At 38.4% G+C, this 22,013-nt stretch overlaps 1 protein-coding gene across 1 annotated transcript in view; it reads right to left on the reverse strand.

The window, feature by feature from the left end:
- Positions 1-8,029: 8,029 nt before the first annotated feature.
- sema3h (sema domain, immunoglobulin domain (Ig), short basic domain, secreted, (semaphorin) 3H) overlaps positions 8,030-22,013 on the reverse strand; it is a 28,949-nt gene continuing 14,965 nt past the window's right edge. Inside the window, exons 10-18 of the mRNA XM_053504279.1 lie at positions 18,354-18,423; positions 13,657-13,801; positions 13,048-13,267; positions 12,853-12,941; positions 12,723-12,764; positions 12,043-12,197; positions 11,885-11,946; positions 10,226-10,368; positions 8,030-9,069 (exon numbers count right to left, since the gene is read on the reverse strand). Of these exons, the coding sequence (XP_053360254.1) occupies positions 8,650-9,069; positions 10,226-10,368; positions 11,885-11,946; positions 12,043-12,197; positions 12,723-12,764; positions 12,853-12,941; positions 13,048-13,267; positions 13,657-13,801; positions 18,354-18,423 (1,346 nt within the window). The 3' untranslated portion in view covers positions 8,030-8,649. The remainder of the gene's footprint in view (positions 9,070-10,225; positions 10,369-11,884; positions 11,947-12,042; positions 12,198-12,722; positions 12,765-12,852; positions 12,942-13,047; positions 13,268-13,656; positions 13,802-18,353; positions 18,424-22,013) is intronic.

Below are 22,013 nucleotides of genomic sequence, written 5' to 3' on the forward strand. Positions count from 1 at the left end.
CTGTCTATCTATTTATAACAGAAATTCTGTTTGTGTCTTTGTGTGTTTGCGCAAGTACTGTCGTTTCGTCACAGGCGGTTCTTACTACAGTGGAACCTCGGACTACGAGCATAATTCGTTCCGGAAGCAGGCTCGTATTCCATTTATTTTTCCCATAAGAAATAATGTAAACTCAAATTATTCGTTCTACAGCCAAAAAAAAAAAATAATACATAAAAATAATTTATGCAAAATATGAAGTAAAAACAAAACAAATTACCCTGCACTTTACCTTTAAAGGAAAAAGAAAAATAAATCCTGATAGATAAGTGTTTCCTTTTGTGCAGACAGGCTCTGTGTGTGTGTGTGTGTTTGTGTGTGTGTAATGTGCGTGCAATCCGAAAAATTAGCAAGGAACGTCGCTAGTCACTCTCGCGTGAGCGCAAACTAATGGAATCACTGCTGTAAAGTAAAAAAAACAACAACAAATAAACCTGCACATTTTATCTTTGAAAAGAATCGCAACAACAGAGTTTCTGTGTAAGACAGAGAGTGTGTGTGCGTCATAAGAGAGACGCACACACACCAGAGAGGCAGAGAGTATGCGCGCGTGCGTGTGTGTTTATTCACCCAACAGAGGAGATGATTACCTACAATTCCACAGCGCAAGAGAGAGAAAACCATTGTCTCAGTTGTGATTACGTGATGCTCAGTGTCAAAACAAGAAGCGCATGCATGATACATGATTCTACGTAAATCAAGACAATGCTCATTTTTCAAGTCAAAATGTATTAAAAAAGTCTTGCGGAACACTCGTAAACCGCGTTACTTGTAATCCAAGGTTCCCGACAGGACGGGCTCAGGGCTACTGAATCCCCGGATCAAACTGCAGAGCGTCTACAGTGATGGCGTATACAACAGGTACTGTAATGGTAGAATGTGTAGTCGCAGGTACCCTCTAGTCTATTAATAGAGTCTATTAATCATCTATTATTTGTAAAACACAACACACTACCTCCAGTTCTGGTCAATAAAGAGAATTCTCATGGAAAAATATGATTAGATTCTTTATTACTCCAAATATTATATACTCACAAAATGGTAACTTAGATTCTGCACGTTGCTGGAGACGATGTAACAACTCTATGGCTGATTATTATCATATATTCTGGAGATGCCCAGCAATCCGATCTTATTGGTTAATTGTGATCACTGAAATTGAATCAATACTGGGTTTTAAGATTGATCATAGTTTTGGTACTATATATTTAGGAAACATACAAACTGATTTTAATGCACAAGACAAATACCTTCTAAAATACTATTAGTAGCTAGTAAAAAAGCAATAACCAAGACATGGTTGGAAGAGATTCCACCAACAAAGGATGAGTGGATAGCATATATATACACACGCATATTATATCTGTAAAATATTTTTGTTGGACCGCACATTACAGATTTTAAAAGACTGAAGCATAAGGACTTGAAGGAACCTATGTTGGTGTTTATGCTTATAATACAGTAACTTTTGCGGATGGGGTGGGGGGATAATGGGTGAGTAACCTGTACTATAAAAACGGCTGTATAAGAAAAATGTAATAGTTGTCTGGTGATCTGTTTCAGACCCGACCCTGTGCTACTGTTGCTCTTAGCAGAATATTTACTGCGTACAACAGGTTGCTTATTATTTTTAAAAGCTTTAAAATGTTCAGTTTAGCTTCATCATTTCCAGGCTGTTCTTTATCAGCTAAATGTGAAAAAAAAAAACAACATAGAAATGTGCAATGACCACCAGACACCACTGATGTTAATCTAACTAGAACTAACTAAACTAACAAGAAATATTTAAAAAATGCATGTTTTTATGGCTGCTGGTACCTCTGCCCTGAATTCAACCCCACAACACCTTTGAGAAGATTTAGCATGCATCACTAATGCTATTGTCCCTGAATGGGCAAAAAAAATCCCACAGCCATGTTCCTTAATCTAGTGGAAAGCCTTTGCAGGAGACTGGAGGATGTCATGCAAGCGAAGTCAGACTAAACCTGAAATGGGATTTAACAAGTACATTATGACTGTTATGGTTATGTCTGTTTGCCTGTCTGTCTGTCTGTCTGTCCGTCTGACTGTCTAGCTAGCCAGCTCCTCAGTTCCTAGTTTCCTAAGCTCAGGTTACTTTCTTTGTAAAGATTCACAGGTTCTTCTCCTGCCCAAAATGACTACAGGCCATTTGGTTACAATAAATAGTATATGTACGGTAGGAAGGTGTCCAGGTACACTGCCATGGACTTAAAACCCCATTTGTTATATATTCTCCTGTTTTTCTTGTGCTAAGTTTTCTTTAGGATTGCCTGATATTTTGTAGGTATGCAAACGTTTGTACTTGGCTGTATTTATTCTCTTAGTTTTTTTTTTTTTTTGGGCAGAGTGGCTTAAACCTCTGCTAGATGTCATATATTAATCTTCCATAACAGTACAAAATACAAGCATGTAAACAAGACAAAACCAAACATATTTGGTTGAAATTTACACAAAATGGCCAACCCTTGTTAATAGTAAAAAAAAAAAAAAGTAAAATTCCCACTATATTGTACATGACTGCCGTTTGAAGTTTTCTGATTCTAACCATTTAAATTAACAATGTGAAAATGAATGTATTATTCATTCATCCTCTGTAACTGCTCCATCCTGCTCAGGGCTATAGAGGATCTGGAGCCTATTCTGGGAACATGGGATAAAAGTCAGGAATACACCCTGAAAGAGATGCCAGACCTGCCAGGCACCATGCACACATGCACACTTGTGTCTAGGGACAACTGTCCCTCTTGGCTAAGGACAATTGAGATTAGCACGTCTGCCAACTGGAATGTTTTAAACAGTGTTAGAAAGCCAGAGAAACCTCTACGCAGTCAAAACCCATGGAGTCTGGAGCTGTGAGGCAGGAATGTTACCAGCTGCATCAGCATGTTCCACATTTAATCAAACCTGGTCAATTAAAAAAAGAAAAATCTAAATTTAATTTAGTTGTTTTTTATCCCAATCAGGTTGCTGGGTGGCCATCTGGATGTTGGGCACTTATCAACAAATACGCCAACACACACACACACACACACACACACACACAAATTTACTTATTACACTCTATGCAGAAACAGACAGATAGTATCCTAAAACATTATTTAATATTCTACTTGTAGTATCATAATTTGGCCAAAGATGGCGGCAACCACTTGCCTTATCCTAAAACTCAGTATTCTCAGTGTCTACCTATAGTGTAAGCACTAAACTGGGAGTGTTTTGGTTGGTTCTACAGCTCCTGGCAAGAATTAAAACCAAAAAAAAGGAGGAAAAAACATTTGAGATATTTTTAGACCCATTACCCAGTCTTTCCAAGCCATAGGTCCGTTTTGTATTTAGTCTAGATCCTTGTACCTGACCATAAACTTTAAAAGGAAACTGTTCTTACCATTAATCCTTCCTGTAGAAGACAGAAGGTGACTGTAACCCATGGACCACACAACTAGGTTTGCCTTTTAATTCTTGTGAGGGCTTTTAATTGATACAGGATAATTGTTAATCAAAATAATTCATTCTAAGTGCAATATTAAACTCAATAACCAAAAGGAAACCCTGGCTTTTTACTGGGGATCATCCCCATGTCCTCATAGGTCATAGATTCAAAAGAGTCAGAGATAACGTCACCATATTGGTACTGTATACATATATTTTTTTAAAAAGTCTTCGGCAACCTGGATGCAACTTTGTTACATATATTTGTTTTATATGTAATAATTTCATTATTCAGTAAAAAAAAATTAAATAAAAAAAAAATCTGATTTTTAATAAAGAAATAATCCTACAGGAAAATATTTCTAGACCTGAAACAAAAGCAACATGTTATGTAAAAGACAATTGTTCATCCAAAAAAAAAAAAAAAAAGAAAAAGAAAGAAAGCTTCTGGGTTTTGCATTCATGAAAAAAGAAAAGAAAAAGAAGCAGGTGTGACAAAAGTCCTCAGAAGGACTAGGGCTGGTTCTGCAGGATGTTTAGTAAAAATAAACACCTAACTTCCTTGAAAAACTGCACAAATTGTGGTCGTCGCACACACACACACACACACACACACACACACACACACACACACACATACCAGTCATAACATTAACATTAAACTGTTAACATTAAACCTACCAACTGTAGGTTTTAGGTTCCTTCTGCTCTGGTGTGGCTCCACAGGGTCTCTGATGGTGTGCTGTGGTGTCTGGCACCAGGACATTGGCACCAGATCCTTTGGGTAATGTGGGTTATCGGGAGGGGCCTCTGCGATTCGGACTTGTTTGTCGGGAGCATCCGGCAGTGGCCTTGTGCCTTTGCCTGCTGAGCCCTGTGCACGGTGGGCTGTGGTGCTCTGGGTGGTTTTGTGCCTTTCTATTGTGGCCAGCCTTGACTTTTTCTTTTTCTTACAGCGATTTGTGCTGCTTTTCTGTGGGATCAGACTGGATGGGATGGCCTTTGGTCCCTGCTGGCATGGGTGAGCCTTGAGTGCCCATGATTAGACATTATGGCTGATTGGTGTACGCACAGGCATGCGCACACACACACACACACACACACACTCACACACACACACACACACACTGTACTTAATAAACTGGAGCAGGAAGATGAAAGGAGGCATCACGTCTTTAGGTTCCTTTTGATCTGTAAGTCTTTTTCATCTTTCTGCACTGTGTGTTCGTGTGTTTCAGCTGCTAACAAGTGTCAGCAGTACTTCATCAACGATATATGGTGTGGGCAGGTGCGATAGAGTTGAAAATTAACATATGATTATAGATAGGATAGATAGGGTACTTTAAATAAAAAAATATATATTTACATTTATATTTATTCTAAAACTGTATTGTTGTTGATGGTTGGATATAATGCTGTATTATGTATGTTTGGATGCAATAACCTCCCTTTCTCTCTTTTCCTGGCACTACAGTTAATATTCATCCGTCCGCATGCTCCTATAGAGTTCTTATGTATCCAAGGCAACACGCCTAGTTCATTTCACAGTCTTGTCTTTTGAAGGCGGGAGAATATAATCTCACTGCAGCAAGCTGAGCCCACATCATATTCCGGTAGGTCACACAAAGTTCAAGGAAGTCTGCCTCCTCAGGCACAACCCGGTCATTTACACACCACTCACTGCGGATCCTGTGGGTGACGCACAGTGATCTAGGCTGATCAAACTGTTTGTGTGTGTGTATGTGTGTGTGTGTTTAAAAAAGGCTTAAAAAATGTGTGTTTATTTGAACAAAAGAGTTTGAGTAGGATTGCTCACATAATAAGTACATCATACTGAACATCCTACAAGGAAGCAAACCAAAGATTAAGGGAAGCTGCCTTAAATTGGTCTTTTTAGAGATTGGTATGCAGTAATTGTTGTTATTTTGCTTTTTTTAACGCAAATCCTGGACACCTTATTACAACCATCTAGGAACATTTTCCCAACATTCACACGCTATGGGCAATTTGGGAACGCCAGTTAGAATAATCTGCATGTCTTTGGATTTTGGGAGGAAACCAGAGTACCTAGAGGAAACCCACCCAGCACAGGAAGAACATGCAAACTCCACGCGCACAGACCGTGAGGCGGGATCTCAACCCAGACCCTGGGGGTGCAAGGCGACAGTGCTAACCACACATAATAACATCATGATGCACCATTACTGGCATGATTTGTCTTTAGAGTTTGCTTAAGGACAAGATCTCCGCCATCCATCTATCATATATTATCTTTAAATCTGTCTTTGTGCCTCTGACCACATTTTCATTTCCTCTGGCCCACTGTGTGTTTATACACATCAAAATTCATAACTCGCTTTTTTCTCGCTATGATTCCTAATATTTTGTGATTCGTGTGTGTGTTTAAGGGCGTAAACGTTTCTTTTGGCTGGCATCGTTATACACACTTCACAATTCATAACAATTTTAAATCACATTCATGATAGAGTGAAAGACAGAGAAAAAGAAAGAGAATGAATAAATTACTGTTTGTCTGTCCTGGCGTTTGCATTGAAAGCATGAATGTAAGCCCAGTTTATGTCTTTTTCCATAACCTTTGTGAAAACTGAGCCGAACATTGGTATTCTGACTTAGACACTTGATACACGCCACCCAGCCCAAATGTACAAGGAGGTTCAACCAAATCTACTCATGAATCCACAAAACAGTTTATTGTACAAAGCAGTTCTACCTCAATGACGCCTGAGAATTCCAGTGCTGGGGAGAGGCTGAGTTGCAGCCTGACCGACTTTTCTGGAATAATTTAAACCTGGAAGAAGTAAAAGGTTATTTTTTAACCAAGCAGTGATGTGGTTTAATCAAAGCTGAATGTGCAATTTTATTAATACTGTACGTTTAATATAAATTACAGACAGCAAAACTTCCATAGTTACAGTGGATCTGTATGGTGTTTACACATTTTGACATAATTACAGGATGAAATGTTTGACTAAATCTGATGGAACAGATAGTCAATTAAAAATGTTTTCAAGCTCAAGTACTGTATAAACATTCTCTACAGATGGTGTACTTGAAGAAGCCTCTTTTGGAGGGATTAAACTAATGCCTTTATGGGTTTAAAGAATAGATTTGATAAAGAACAGATGTGGTGTTTAGTTTTAACATACATGTATGTATGGATGTAAATATGTACATATGTTTTTATTTGTTTGATATTTTGATATCAATTTATTTTAATAATAATAATAATAATAATAATAATAATAATAATGGCAGCATGGTAACTTAGTGGTTAGCACAGTGACTTGCATCTTCATGGTCGATATTCAATTAATTTTTATGTGTGTGTCGCACCCCACCTTGTGCCCTAGGTCTCCTGGGATACGTTCCAGGCCCCCAGTAAAACTTTACAGGATAAGTGGTATAGAAGATGGATGAATAATAATAATAATAATAATAATAATAATAATAATTGATTCACTCATTTTAGCAAGGTTTGTGATGTCTTCCAAATGTGTTTAGCCTTTCCGTGATACAGTGACTTTCTCAAAGGAAAGTGTATGCTATCCCTCATCCTTCCATCCTTCCTATCAAGTGAGTTTGTACCTGTTGCTTATAAGGGGAAAGAACTAAATAGCAGGTCGGGGCAGTAGTGGCTCAGTGGTTAAGGCTTCTGTTTACTGAACAGAAGATGGGAATTCAAGCCCTAGCACTGCCAGGCTGCCAACTGTTGGACCGCTGAGCATGGTACCTTATTTTGTGACCTCAGCTCCCTATTAAGGTCAGGGGATCAAAAAAAAAAGAATAATAAGTGTACTGCTAAATAAACACATCCTCCGCCCAGTCCTCCTTCTTCTTTCCAAAAACATGCCAGTAGGTGGATTGGTAGCTCTATTCTGCAATGGCTTGGCATCCCACCCACTCACTCGACAGACTCCAGATTGAACTTGACCAGGATCAAGTGCTTTACAAAGATGGATGAATGCATACATGAGAAGTTTGTTAAGACTGTCAGAATGATGGCTCCTTCATAAAGGGATTTGATCATGGTTCCTTTATGCGTTTATGGTGTAAAAAATATGAAATGTAGCTTTAAATGTCTTCAGTGTTATTTTAAGCTGTTAAAAAGAATAAAAAATGAATCCTGTTTTATAAGCATGTGAATGCACTGTTGTTTTGCAGTAAAACAGTTAACTGATAACTTGGAAAAGCAGGATCCTATTATTTATAAATTCATAAGATTCATAAGAGCAGCCTGCACCTGTGTGAGATGACCCTGCTTAACCTTTGTTAGTGAAATGGTTCGGTTGCTGGCCCTGCTGTCATCATGCAGCTAGATGTTATCATGTCTATTATGCATGGTTGCAATGAGATATGTTTTGTTTTGCATGGCGTGCTCTTACACCAAACAGTTCATGCACAGTTAAGTAGAAAATGAATTATACGTTTTCTCCATTTTACAGAAGCCTCAATGACAGGAAACGTTACGCTAAACATCAAGCAAGAGTTTTCATGTACGTGACTTAGTACTTAAAGGTGATGCTCTGCAACAACAAGCTTTATCTAAAAACATAACCCTTTAGAAGGGCCTTTTCAGGAATATATTTTGTCCATTTGTAATGACTGAAGAAGATAATCACTGCAAATATACAGCTTTTTGCTTCACTCGAAAGAAGTGAAAATAAATACAAAGATAAATAAGAAAAAAAGGGAGAAATAACATTCAGAACAATACATTTAGATGCAGCTTATATGCAATAACTGTAACATTTGTGCTTTAAAGCCAACAGTCTTTTTAAAACAAAGAGCCTTTACAGGTGCTCCAAAAACAATGGAGTCTTTTTTTCCCCCTATTTACACAAACTAAAGAATGTCTGAGACATTTTATATTTCAAATTTCAGCTTGGCAGGGCTCAGTCCCCATTTAGTATATTCAGGATATGTCCCTTGGCTTTGAGATCATCCATCATAAAAGCCACGCCCCCTGTCATTCATACACAGCTGCTTGGCAACAGTCCTCATATTTAGCCTTAACAAACAATATCGTCAGCAGTTTATGTTCATGTATATGCAAGTTCATGCTTGATTTTGTGAAGATGTGTTCAGTTCATTTTCTTATTGTATTGATATTGTATTGATTGTATTGTTGGTAGAATGTCTCTAGGTGCTCCTCGGAGCCCTTGGGGCAGAGCTCCCCATTTTGCTTCTGTTCTTCCTGCCTTTTCCCCGTTCCTTGTCTCCTCGTTCTCCTCCATGTTTCTGTCTGTCTGCTTTTTTTTTCTCCTTCGCCTGCTCCTTTTCCCTGGACCTTTTGTGATCATGCCGCTGTTTGCCGAGTTCCTTGCAGTAGTGCTCCAAGTCCTTGTGGCGAATCAGAGTCATTCCATCCTGGTGCCAGGGCTGGGAGGAGTCTGCGATGGAATGCTGGCTGGGACTCCACACACTCAATCGAATTGTTACGGCCGTCCAGCGAAACCCATGCTCCTCCAGCTGACAGTGATAAATCCCCCCATGGTTAAGCTCCGCCCTCGGAATCAGAATGCCCCTGTCAATTACTACCAGATGATCCCTTGAGGTCACCTAGATAAGAGAAGGAGATATTGTTTGTATTTATGCACATGTATTTTGTCTGCCTACATGTATATAGATAAGACCAACATTTTGCATGCAGTGATGTGAAAAATATTCAGTTTTTTCACATTTGCAGATCATTTATATAATTTATATATATTTCGATTACATCTGGTACTGCATTTAATGATACCATTCATGCTACCATTTTGGAAGGTCAAACAGGCAATCAGAGAGAGTTTTAAAACACACAATTAAAGATAGATTTATTTCAGGTTGAAGTCACTGAAAGTTTTATGACCATCTGTAAAAACAATTGCATTCCAATATTAATATCATGGAAACACAAAGAAATGAATAAAACATCCCAGGAATGAACTCTGGTCTGAAAGTTTTGACTGAATCCCAAACAACAACAACAACAACAACAACAACAACAGGTGAAGGCATCAGGTAGCCAAGTATTGTATGAATTCATTAAGAGAGTTCTACATGTCCAAAGTCTGGAAGACTGTTGCGCAAGACTTTAAGAGCAGCATACAACCCATACTGAGATTTGCAGGTCATCACCAGCCTTTTGGACGAGTGTACGCTGGCCAGATTAAACGAAAACTGTGTAGGCAGCAATGTGTTATGGAGACGGTTGACTGAAAAGGTATCCATTCCACATCATGTCATCGTGAATAAGGAAGATTATCTTGAAACCGTGAAGCAAGATCTCAAGGAATCAGCCAAGTTAAAAGTTGGATTTTGGACTGAAGTTAAAAAAAAAGCATGTATGAGCATGAAAAACCATAAACCTGATGGGAGTTCACACAAGTTCTATCAAAAGGAATGAGGAAAGTGTTCTGAGAAGGTTGTGGAAAATTACATCAAATTACATCTTGATACATGTTCAAACAATTAAAAGGCAATGCTATAAATTACTAATGAAAACGTATGTTATATTTTGAACCATTTCTGTAGTAAATGAAAACAAATCTGTTGCTTAGCTATTCCTTGGAAAGTACCTGTTAGTGAGAGGAAATAGATGGCCCATTTGTGTGTATGGTAAGATGAAACGTGTGAAGAATGGAAAATTGGAGTTTGAACGTCTTGAGTCTGGTTTGCATGGAAACATTTGGCCTCATTATAATGCAAGCACATTTATGAGGTGTGATTGTACCTCGTATTGTTCCAGACTGTTCTCTCCGATCTGTTTAAACCAGGTGATTGTGGCATGGTGTGAATTAGGCAGACACTCCAGGTAGGTACTGTTTCCCACAGCCACCACTATTTCCTTTTCCTCTGATTGCACCTCCAGGCCAGCTATGCAAACAAACATAAAAATGAAATTAATATAATATTATATAATTATATAATCATATAATCATATAATCATAAACAGCATTATATTTTAATATAAGGCTCTTACAACAATATTGGAATGATATCATAATTATACTAAACTAGATAAGGGCTTTAAGATTTTTTTAATTATTATATTAACGATCATATAGACAGTTTATTACATACTACAGTCTAATAACATGTTGTGCCAGCTACGGCTTTCGCAGCATGGATATGACTAGGCATGGATTCTTCTTATAATAGATGAATATTTATTTCAGGAATATTTTAACATGTGGAAATGATCACTTTGCACAGTCACAATGTGTTTCTGATAATAGCTCTGTCCATCTCATTCCAAAGATGCAGGGTCTGCACAAGTTAACAGACTGTTAAAATGTCCATGTTAGAGATGATAAACACTAGCCATGTAACATTTTTTTTCTGATTGCCTGTGCTTTATAAAAAAAATCTCTTTAATGGCAGCCTGTCTGCCTGGAAAACATTAACCATACCACAAATGCCCCTCATACTAAATTCGAATGCTTCCATCATCATGATGCAACAACAATCTGACTTTTTTCAAGTACTATTTTGTCCGCTTACTTTTTTGTTATTTGCTCCGAAATGGAATGTCTTTGTGTTTTGTGGTTGTAGACTGTATAAAAAGAACTGGACAAACCCTCTGTGACATCACCCATAGGTTTTTCCAAAGATCGGTTTTGAAGCTCAACTCTGGGAGCTCTGGTTGCCCTGGCAGGATCTGACTCCGCCTAAATATGGGTCAATCTATAAACTGAAACTGGATGTTGCTTGCAGCCCAACTACCTAATTCAGTTACCATCCACAAGCACTTAGCTAAAATGCTATGGTGGCTAGCTTTAATTGATATATTAATGCATTTGATTGAACTGTAGGCTCATTCATATGGTGATTCATACTGCTTGCTATTCTCCCCCCCAAAAAAATCTCATGCATATTTTCCTAAAATTGCATCTATTGTTTGAAATGAATGGATTGCACAAACTTATAACCTGTTTTAGTCTAGATGGTGCGCGACGCAAAGATGTATTGATGTGCGTATGGGTGCAGTTTCAGAGGACAGACTCATTCACGTTAGAGTCAGAAAGAAGTCACTTGTAATTATGAACGTGAACCGTCATGACATGCAAATTAGATCTGACCAAAAAATTTTAATCGAGCAATGTGGCTTGTAATGTGAACAAAACCTAAAACCAACCATAAAATACATTTGTGAATTATGAATCAGACTTCATCATTTTGCTTATTGCTAAGCTTTCTTTAGTACAAACCAACTGTCTGATTTACATCACACATATTTAGATACTGGGGGTTAGGATTAACAAATGAACATCTAAACAGCTGAAAACTTAAAATAAAACAACTCAAATCAGTTTGACTTGAATTGTATTTGTAACAGTAGTCATTGTCACAAAAACAGCTTTTTTGACCTGTAGAGCTTTCTGTCTCTTACCTCCCTGCCTGACGCACTCAGTTAAAGGATTCCTAAAATCACCAACATGACGAGTATTCCTCCTATAGATAGATAAACAGATATATAAACCAGAGTTATTAGGAAAAAAGAAGTATATGCATGCACTATATGCAGTATGCATGTGTTTACGTGCTTACCTGCGTGCAACTGGTATATAAGGGCTGCATGCATGGCCATCCCAGTTGCAGTATGGGTCTCTGGCTAAACAGCACTCTGCACACACCTGACCATATAGGTCACATTGATAGAGAGCCAACTGAGACACGCCTTCTGCAGATCCCACGAACAGCCACTGCTCAAGAGAACACACACATGAAAATGTGCACATAAATCGACAAAATATGTACATCTGCTAATGCTCCGCACATGTACAGTATCTACTGTCACTCAAGCTATCTGCTTTTATGCTGTGCCCAGTTATATATCATGCACACACACGCACACACACACACAACATCTCCATGCTATCATCTCAGCCAAATCCTAACCCTCGCTTTGCAGTGCACAACCTTAGGGAAATATTTTAGAGAATATAAGACAAGGATTATATGCTGCAAATGCCAGACTCACTGCAGCATTTTCTCCATGTTTAACCTTAACCCAGTGAAAATGCACTGCCTCTTTGTGTTGTCTCAAGTGCCTTGCCGTGTGTGATTCCTTACTTAAATGTGTGAAAACTCACACTTCTGGAATTGACTCTCATCTGCCTAGTCTCACGTTGCCATAGAAACACTGTTTAAAAGCTAGTGGAAATAGGCTATTGTACTGTATGTGCTTCTGTGTATGTGTGTTTGTCCACAATCCACAGTAACCGTACCTTCTTCTTGGACAGCGTCAAGGCGGTGACTGGTGACTTGTGCTGTATGAGGAGAGACGGATGAAAAGGTTAAGAGTTTGAAATTACTGAGGTCATCCAATCACATTACGAATGCAAACACACACCGTACCTTAAACACCTGCAGCTGTTCCAGGGTGACCTCTCGACTTTGTCCTTGATCTTTCGGGACGTGAATGGACTTCAGCACCAGGCCCGAATCTACATAATACATGCGTGCACAGACACAACAAATGATTTTTTTCCCGATATAATAACATACGGAGCCTTCACTCATTCACAGACACACATACAAACACACACGCACCTGTCCCGATGAACAGAACATCATGTTGTCCGTCCACAGCCTCCACTCTATCCACAACGATGTGTGTCAACTTGTAGTCAACACCAACTCTAATTAGCAAAGGTCGACTCTCCACAGGACGCACAACTTCCTGCAGCAGTGGATGGGTGCGACTAAAGAAGATGACGTCATCAGGATACTCCCGTGTGGAACGGAAACTTCCGTACGTGCTGCTTGGACACTAGATGGGGACATGAAGAATGTGCTATGGTTAGCTATAATATAGTGATTCTGAAGCAGAGAGGGTTAAGGGCCCAACAGTGGCAGCTTGGTGGCCCCAGGGTTTAACTGTTATTTATTGGCATATACTGTGAGCATGGAGAACTGTTATGCAAAAAAAAGGATTTGTCCTCATAACCTAAAAATCTAACTTCATAACATTTCACAGTTACGGAGCGCGAAGAATGACGAGCGTTAAGAAAAGTAGCAGACTCTGAGTCTCTTAATTAGGTGCAGTCAAATGTCACACATGACAAATCAAGAGTAAACCACAAGGCCAGTAAAGGCACATCATGGTCACATTACGTCTTACTATTCTAATCTTCAAAGAAAGAAAGAAGGAGAACTCACTGTTCCAGGTCTGGGATAGGGCACTCTGCCTGTAAACTCCGTCCACTTATACTGTGGCCCCTCCCTGTGGTAGAAGTTTCCTTTGAAGGCCCGGATGATGTCTTGCATGCGGTAGACGCACACTGCCGATCCATTTAACACGTCGCTGTGTGTGAGACAGAAAACATATGCTTTAACAGATGGCTCCTTACTGACTATTAATGTCTAGGGTAAGCTAATACCTTGGTTGTTAACCCCTTAAACTCATGAAACTACAGCCTAATACTGGGAGCCTCACTCACTTGAACACTCACTCACAAGGGTCGCAGAGGGCCTGGAGCCAATCCCAGGAAACATAGGGCACAAGGCAGGGTACACCTTGGACCATCCATCACAGGGCACACACACACATACACTACAGGCAACTTTGGGAACGCCAATTAGCCAAATAATCTGCATATTGGACTGTTGGAAAAAACTGAGCACCCAGAGGAAACCCACCAAGCACGGGAAGAACATACAAACTCCATGCACACTCCATGAGGTGGGAATCAAACCTGGCTGGGGATTGAACCCGGGCCCTGGAGGTGCAAGGCCACCAGTTTGGATTTATAGATCTTTTTCTTAAAATTATGAATGAACACTTATGGCCTTAGGTAATTAAGTAACAACTATAACAGTCATCTGTTATTTTAAGACACAAAGGCCAGCAGTTCTGGAATAGTTTTTGCAAAAACAGTATTGTGCAAAACCCATCAAGCACCATGATGACACTGGCTTTCTTAAAGACCATTCCAGGAGCTCAAGACCAAAACTTACCTCTAAATCACCAATTAACAGCACCTTAGATTAGAGTAATTATGAAGACTTTACAGAGCATAAGCACATCTTAATATCAAAGGAGATAATTGCAGATTTTGGATGCCTTCCGCATTGTTTACAATGTAGGAAGAAATACAAATCATGAAAGACCATGGCGTTAGAGGGTGTGTCCAAACATTTGCACCAAGTTAATCTCTGCAGTTGTAATGTGAAACATAAAAGGAATAACACGTCCTAATTATTGACTTCACATGTTCGCAACTATGTCCGCTACTAACAGGTGCATAAACTCAAGCACATATCCCCTATGCATTCTCCACAGGCAAACCTTGGCAGAATGGGCTGCCCAGCCAGCTGTAAGTGCTATTATTGGGAAATGCAAGGGTCTAGGAGCTCAAATACAAATAGTATTTGAGAAGCCCAAGCAAATTCAAAGAACAGTGTGGCCTGTAGTACTGAATCTTGTCCTCTGTTATATCATTTAGTTCCAAGCTGCTTCTGAAACCAACATCCGTGCTGCAGTGTGCATGAAATATGTTTCCATGGCCAAGAACATGCACACATGCCCAAGAATCATAAACATCAGATTGAGTTGTGTTGATGCATGCTGCCACTGGACTGTGGAGCAGTGGAAATGTGCTCTCTGGAGTGATGAGTCACGCTTCACTGACAGTCTCATTGATGAATCTGGATTAGGTGCACGCCAGGAAAACACTACCTATCGGAATGCACATTGCAAAGAGGAAAGTTTAGTGGAAGAGAGATAATAGGCTGATTTTCAGGGAAAAACTAGCTTTCCAGTGAAAGCTAATGTTAATGCACCAGCATGCAAGAACATTTTAGCCTTGTAGTAGCAGTTTAGAAAATACTACTTCCTTCTCCAGCATTTACATTCATGGCATTTGGCAGAGGCCCTTATCCAGAGCAACTTACATTTATCTTATTACACATAAGAACAGGTGAGGGTTAAGGGCCCACCAATGGCAACTTGGTGGGTCTGGGGTTTGAACTGGGGACCTTCCATCTTGCTTCTCTCGAATGCATGACTGTCCTCTTGCAAACAAAGCAAGGGCTACTACCAAGACATGGTTATACCATGTGCGGTGTTGAAGAACTCCCATGGCCTGCACATAGACCAGGACTGCACTTCATAACATGTCAGCTAACATCAGTGCCTGACCTCACTTATGCTGTTTTGACTGAATAGCACAAATGCACATCGACACATAGACACAAGTCTCCCCAGAGATGGGAAGATCTGAATTACAATCAGGAAATTGCATATTTTAGACTTCTAGAACATTCGATTTTTGAATTCTTGAATTAATTCTTATTTAAGAGTATCCAACTTTTTATGCATTCACAACATTATGAGTTAAATCCTCTTATTAGTTCCACTGCATCAGATGTAAATAGTCTCTCACCAGCTGCAAACATGCAGATTATCATGTTACCACAAAACTGGAAAGTCTTCTTGATTATCTCAAGGCTGAAAACCTACTGCCTGTGTGAAAGTGTGGATACTGGAGGTTCCTTACATAAACACTATGATTCTATGTTTTTGTTTCTTAAATCTTTTTTTTTCTAATCATATGCAAATTCTTAAGTTATTCTTCTTATGTGTTAGTGTTCGTGTTAGTCTTAGATTATGTGGAGACTCTGCTGGACAAGCCGGACAAGTCATGAATTAGCTGTTATTATCAAAACAATACCATATTAGAACAAGCACAAGCACATTGGAATAAAACCTACGATTTGTCAGACAGCTGGGACTAGTACCAGAGCTGCTATTATAGAAAATAAATCAACACTGACCAGTCAGATTTGAGACTTCAACAACTCTGTTCTATAAAAAGTACAGCATGTTGTTTTAAACACAGTTTTGCTATTGTAGTCAGTTATTTCATCTGTTACTTGAGTCTGGTGTGTTTTACCATCGGTCTGACTACGACACTCACTGTTTCCATTTGCTTAAGTCTGAAGTTATATTTTAAAACCTTACTCCACCCTGCTGCTTGATTCCATCGCCTGACTTGGGTGATCCAGAACAAAGCGGAACATTTGCACATGCACACACACACACACACACACACACACACACACACACACACACACACACACACACACACAATTTATGTGGCTGAGCTTACATCTACACACACACACACACACACACACACAATTTATGTGGCTGAGCTTACATCTACACACACACACCACACACGCACACACACCACACACGCACACACACACACACACACACACACACACACACACAAAATTTATGTGGCTGAGCTTACATCTACACACACACACACACACACACACACACACACACACACTTTATAGTAATTAAAAGTAGCAAATAGCATTATTAGTTTAATATAATAATTAATAATTTATATAATAGCATTATTATTATTATTATTATTGTTGTTGTTGTTAATAATAATAATAATAATAATAATAATAAGTATAAGAATAATCAATAATTTAATTAACTAATTAATTAATATATCAATTATTAATATATTTATTTATATTGCTGGTTCTCGGGATGGGACTAGATAACATGAGAGTTATATATGCAGCATAAAGTATTCACTTTAGGCACACATGGTCACATGTGTAGATATTAAGCTTGCAGGGCAACAACTATGTTATTGAATCAAATCTACTCCACTATATAATGCATTTACAGCCTCCTTAGTAACTGCACTCTCAGGGTTCCAGTGGTTTAAATAAGGTTATTATATAGGTTATCCTAGGTTATTTACTGTCTAGTGTATGTGTAGTAGTGTACAAAAATTTCTTCAAAATAAATTACAATAAATTCAATTATGTAAATTAAATGAAAGAAATGGGAACAAATGTTCCACTGCAAAGAGTTTAAAATGTAAAAATTGGTTGCTTAAGTATCAACCTCAGCACCAACCTCATTTCCCCTCTCGTCTGTTCCAACCCCTCAGCATATTAATCATCAAACTGATAATCTGTCATCATCCGCACCCGTTTTTTATTGGTTCAAGGCTTAAGTAGTTTATTTAATCTTTAAATCGCTTATATGTCATCGTGTGGCTTAACAAACAAAATACATTACTCTGAAACTGGTCAGGTGCAGGGGCTGGACTGAAAATAAAAGCCAAAAATTTGTTGAGTCAAAAAGTCTTTCTGGAAGCCTAGAGAACCATTCCTTAAGACTAATAGAAGTGTAAAAATGGAAAGAAACAAGGGGTGGCTCAAGACCTTTAAACAGTACTGTACTTTGTGAACAAGAACCAACTTCATTCATTATCATGGGAGGAAACAACCATGATAAATGTAAAAAAAAATGTAAAAAAACAAAAACAAAAAAAAAGAGGGCTAAAACTGAAGAACTGCCCGAGCCAGAATTACACACCATGCTGAAAGGTTTGGCATTTATCCAGTGTTTCCTAAGGCATGACATGTCAAGGAAAGAAACCTGGTAGATGCCACACCCAGTTCAGGGTTCAAACTGAAACTTAAGATACAGATAGTTCAAGCATAAAGAGATACAGTTACGTATAATGGCACTGTGTTACACGCCTGCTGTAATCCTCTGACAGACCGGAGTGAAAAACAAGGATTGAGTCAGAGTGTCCTGTTTTTGTATGTGGGCCACAAAAACACTGCCACCTGTTTTTGTGAATTATGGGATTTGCAGCCGAGGAAAGAAAAAGAAAACAAGGGCTCATGCTTAACACCTACTAAGCGTTCCAAACTTAATTTGCATGAAAATTGAATGTAAGTGTGAAAGACAAGGTTAGCATATACACAAGTCATTCATAATAGATCAAAGGAAATCCGACCACATTGCCACTCCTTGTTCAAATCGTTCTATATTTTGCTCGAGCTCAAGTTGTTTTTGAGTTTACCTGGTGGTAGTAAAGACGCCATATATCAGTGGGTGCTTCTCGTCTTTGCCAGGCTGAATGAAAATGTCCTCTGTAAAAAAAAAAAAAAAACAGTGCATAATTAAAATAAAAACACTTGATTTAGTTGTAAAAATATAGATTATTTCCTGCAAAATGTCTTTATGTCACAATATATTAGCAATATTATTATAATTATTATTATTACACATGCTTATAATAATAATAAATAAAAGTCCATATTAATACTTTTCTGTTAAATGAACCCCTATTGGAGAAAAAAATTACATCCTGTGTTCAATGCAGGTATAGTGAATGAAAAGGAAGTGTAAAAAAGTGCGATGGAATGAGTCAGTGTGAGAAAGACAGTAGAGGACAATAGAGTAGAGGACAGTAGGATGTGGTTGAATGCAAAGACATTTCTCCTGCATGTACAGTGCATGTGAAAGGAAAACAAAGCTTTCTTGCCTCTGTCACACTCTCTTTCTTTGCAAATAAACATGCACAATCTGACATACTTGTGGTGTATATCACGCACACACACACGCACCCACACACACTTGTATGATCAGAAGGCACGTTGGTACATATCCACATTCTCATGATGATGCCATTTTAGATGTAATCAGACCTTCTCTCTCTCTCTCTCTCTCTCTCTCTTTCTCCCTCCCTCAAACACCGAACACACCTACATACCAATGTAAACTACAAAAGAAACTGTACAGACTTGGCTCATAATGTTCCGTTTTCCTCGTTTGTTCAAAAACTGATACTGAGGCTCATTTTAGACAATGTTTAACTGCCTATCCATGGTGATAAACATGTCTAATGGATGGTGTGAATTGGCCTGATGGCTTAAAGATCAGAGTAATTCATCAACATTATCCTCAACAAACATAACCTACTTTTAATTATAGGATAAAGTAGGGATATAATGACATAAAAAATATATTTATATATATGCATATGCTTTTTGAGTTTTCTCCAGGACCTGGTAAAAAAAAAGTCCCAGCTGCAACTCTACCACCTCAGAGGTTTAAGAGATTTCGAAACTTTTACTCCTGCACCATAGATAGCATCCTTAAGAGAAAACACCACAACCTGGTTTGAGAACAGCCACCTGCAGGACAGACGAGCTTTCAGAAGGTGGTACAGAGGGAGGCTGAGCACATCATCCGCACTGAGCTAGTGGTGCTGACCAAGGCCAGGGAGATAGTAAAGTCACTTCAACAATGGACTGTTCTCTCTGTTGCAGTCAGAAAAGCGCTTCCGCTTACTAAAGGCCAACACAGAGAGACTGAGCTTCTTCCCGCAGGCTATACAGGCTCTCAACCAGAACACCTCATAGGACTAAACAACCTGATATGTTTCCTTTGTTCTCCCTACATTCCTGCTTACTCTAATCAATCACGTTGCATATTTGCACATCTACGCACATTTGCACATGGCTTACATGGTGCACACCTCTGGGACTTTGTAGATTGTCCTGCTCGTGCTTGGACATTGCACATTTTTCACACAAATGAGGACATTCAGCATTTGTAACTTATCCTGTATAACATATACACCAAACATCTCAGACACTTCTATTTTAACTCTATTTTATAAGCAACATTGAATGCATTGATTAGGTTTATATAGATTTGTATAAATTTTTTTTTCATATTTTATTTCTCTATTTGAATACTCTATTTATTTTTATTTTTTTTAGGTCCTGGGTGGTCGTATAAGCATTTCACTGCGTATCATACGTGTGTATGGCTGTGAATGTGACAAATAAAATTTGAATTTGATTTGTTTTTGACATGTGATGTAGACTGATTGATGTTTCTAAATTACCTGTAGTGTATATATGCCAAGCTTAACACTTTCACATTAATTATGGATTTAGGTGAACTGCATGCAGGTGAGCTGTAAGTAATTAAAGTAGATAGGTCTCAGATAAATCCTCGGGAGATGGGCTAAACCATTTACAGCTGTGTTTTCATTCTTTCCTGAAATAAGACTGAAACGAATGGTGAACACTTTTTCTACTGAAGTGCAATGATTCTTATAGTTTTAGCTCATTGGTGCTGACAGTTGTGATCCTCCTGATCTCTCATGCTTTTCTTCTTCTTTAAAAATGTATTTCATTTTTATCCCTTTAAAAATAGCATTGATTTATATATTTATCAAGTTTACAACTCTCACTTCCTTTTTTTTCATCCTCCTTCTTTCACATTCTTCATCATTCTTCTTTTTGTATCCACTGTTTTATTTTATTCTCTTATCATGAGAACCATTAAAATCCCAATGTTGATTTAACACTTATAGAGTTCATATGAGTCTAACTTGACCTGATGTATATAGACACTGTAGGGTCGTAATTCAAGTCTGGGGATTTTGCTGTAAAGTGGTGGCTTGGTATTTCGAAATAATTCAAATCATGAGACTCCTCAATTCCATGCTTCATTTGCAAATGAATCAATTGTTAATGCTGTCTTTCTCTTCTCCCACTTTTTCAACTTCTTTTTTCTCTCCTCCTTCCTTTCCCCTCTCTCACCCATTATTTTTTCTTGGGAAGCTATAGTTGTGGCAGATTCTCTAAAACAAAAAGCCCAGTTCTTCCTAAAAGTAAAATAGTTTTGTCTGACCCGCACTCATTTACCCCTCCAGGATGCCCCTATTCTCTACTGTCGCTGTAAACAACCCTCTCGATCCTCTCACTCTCTCCCTCGTCCCTCTTTCTCCCTCCCTCCCGTCCTTGCTCATCTATCTGCCCCACATCCAGGCAAACTGGAGACAGGATGAGGGTTGCACACATGCACAGACACAGAGACACACACGCACACACAATAAAACAGTTGCAAAACCTTCACGATCGCTTCAAACCTTCACACGGACACAAACGCTTCTGACAATGCAGTAATCCCAGACATGTTTCAGACAAACAACTAAAACTCTCACCACTTCCAAACCACAAGCCACTAAATGCCACTAACATTTGTGCTATCGTGAACCACACATATTCAAATACACAAACAGGGTAAACTCTGCGAACTTAGACAATGGCAAATATTCTTGCATGACACATACCAACACCACACACAACAAACACTAGGCTTCAAATAAGCATTTAAATGAGGCAAAATAAAATATAAATAAAAGGAAAGGTTAAACCTAATAACTTTAAAATGAGATCAGATAAAATAAGCAAAGTTCATTTTAATATGATTTCTTCCTTTCTTTCTTTCTTTCTTTCTTTCTTTCTTTCTGTTCACAATTTAATATAGAGGGCTGGCAGGAGCAGATGATAAGAACTGGTTCACTTGGGTAATATTTTCAAATCACTTTCTTAGATGGAAAATCTCTTTGCAGTTTTCTAATCATAATCATATTTTGCAGCACATCATGCAGATTTTATTTATTTTGTGCTAAGGCTAAATAATGTCCTTGACATATTCACTTATATTATGGACCTATATCAAAAACACAAAGCCACCACAGGTCTCACAGTTAGCCAGACAAAGTGCATACTTTTTAGGCTAATAATGAAACCTTAAATGTGTTTTGCACATTTTACAGATGTTACACATGTGTCCAGTCTTAAAGGCCTTAAACAGAAACTGAAAACATTTTTTGTATGAAAAACAACTAAATAAATAAGTCATAAGTCAATAAATT

This window comes from Clarias gariepinus, chromosome 9 (assembly GCF_024256425.1).
Source record: "Clarias gariepinus isolate MV-2021 ecotype Netherlands chromosome 9, CGAR_prim_01v2, whole genome shotgun sequence".
Taxonomy (NCBI): Eukaryota; Metazoa; Chordata; class Actinopteri; order Siluriformes; family Clariidae; genus Clarias; species Clarias gariepinus.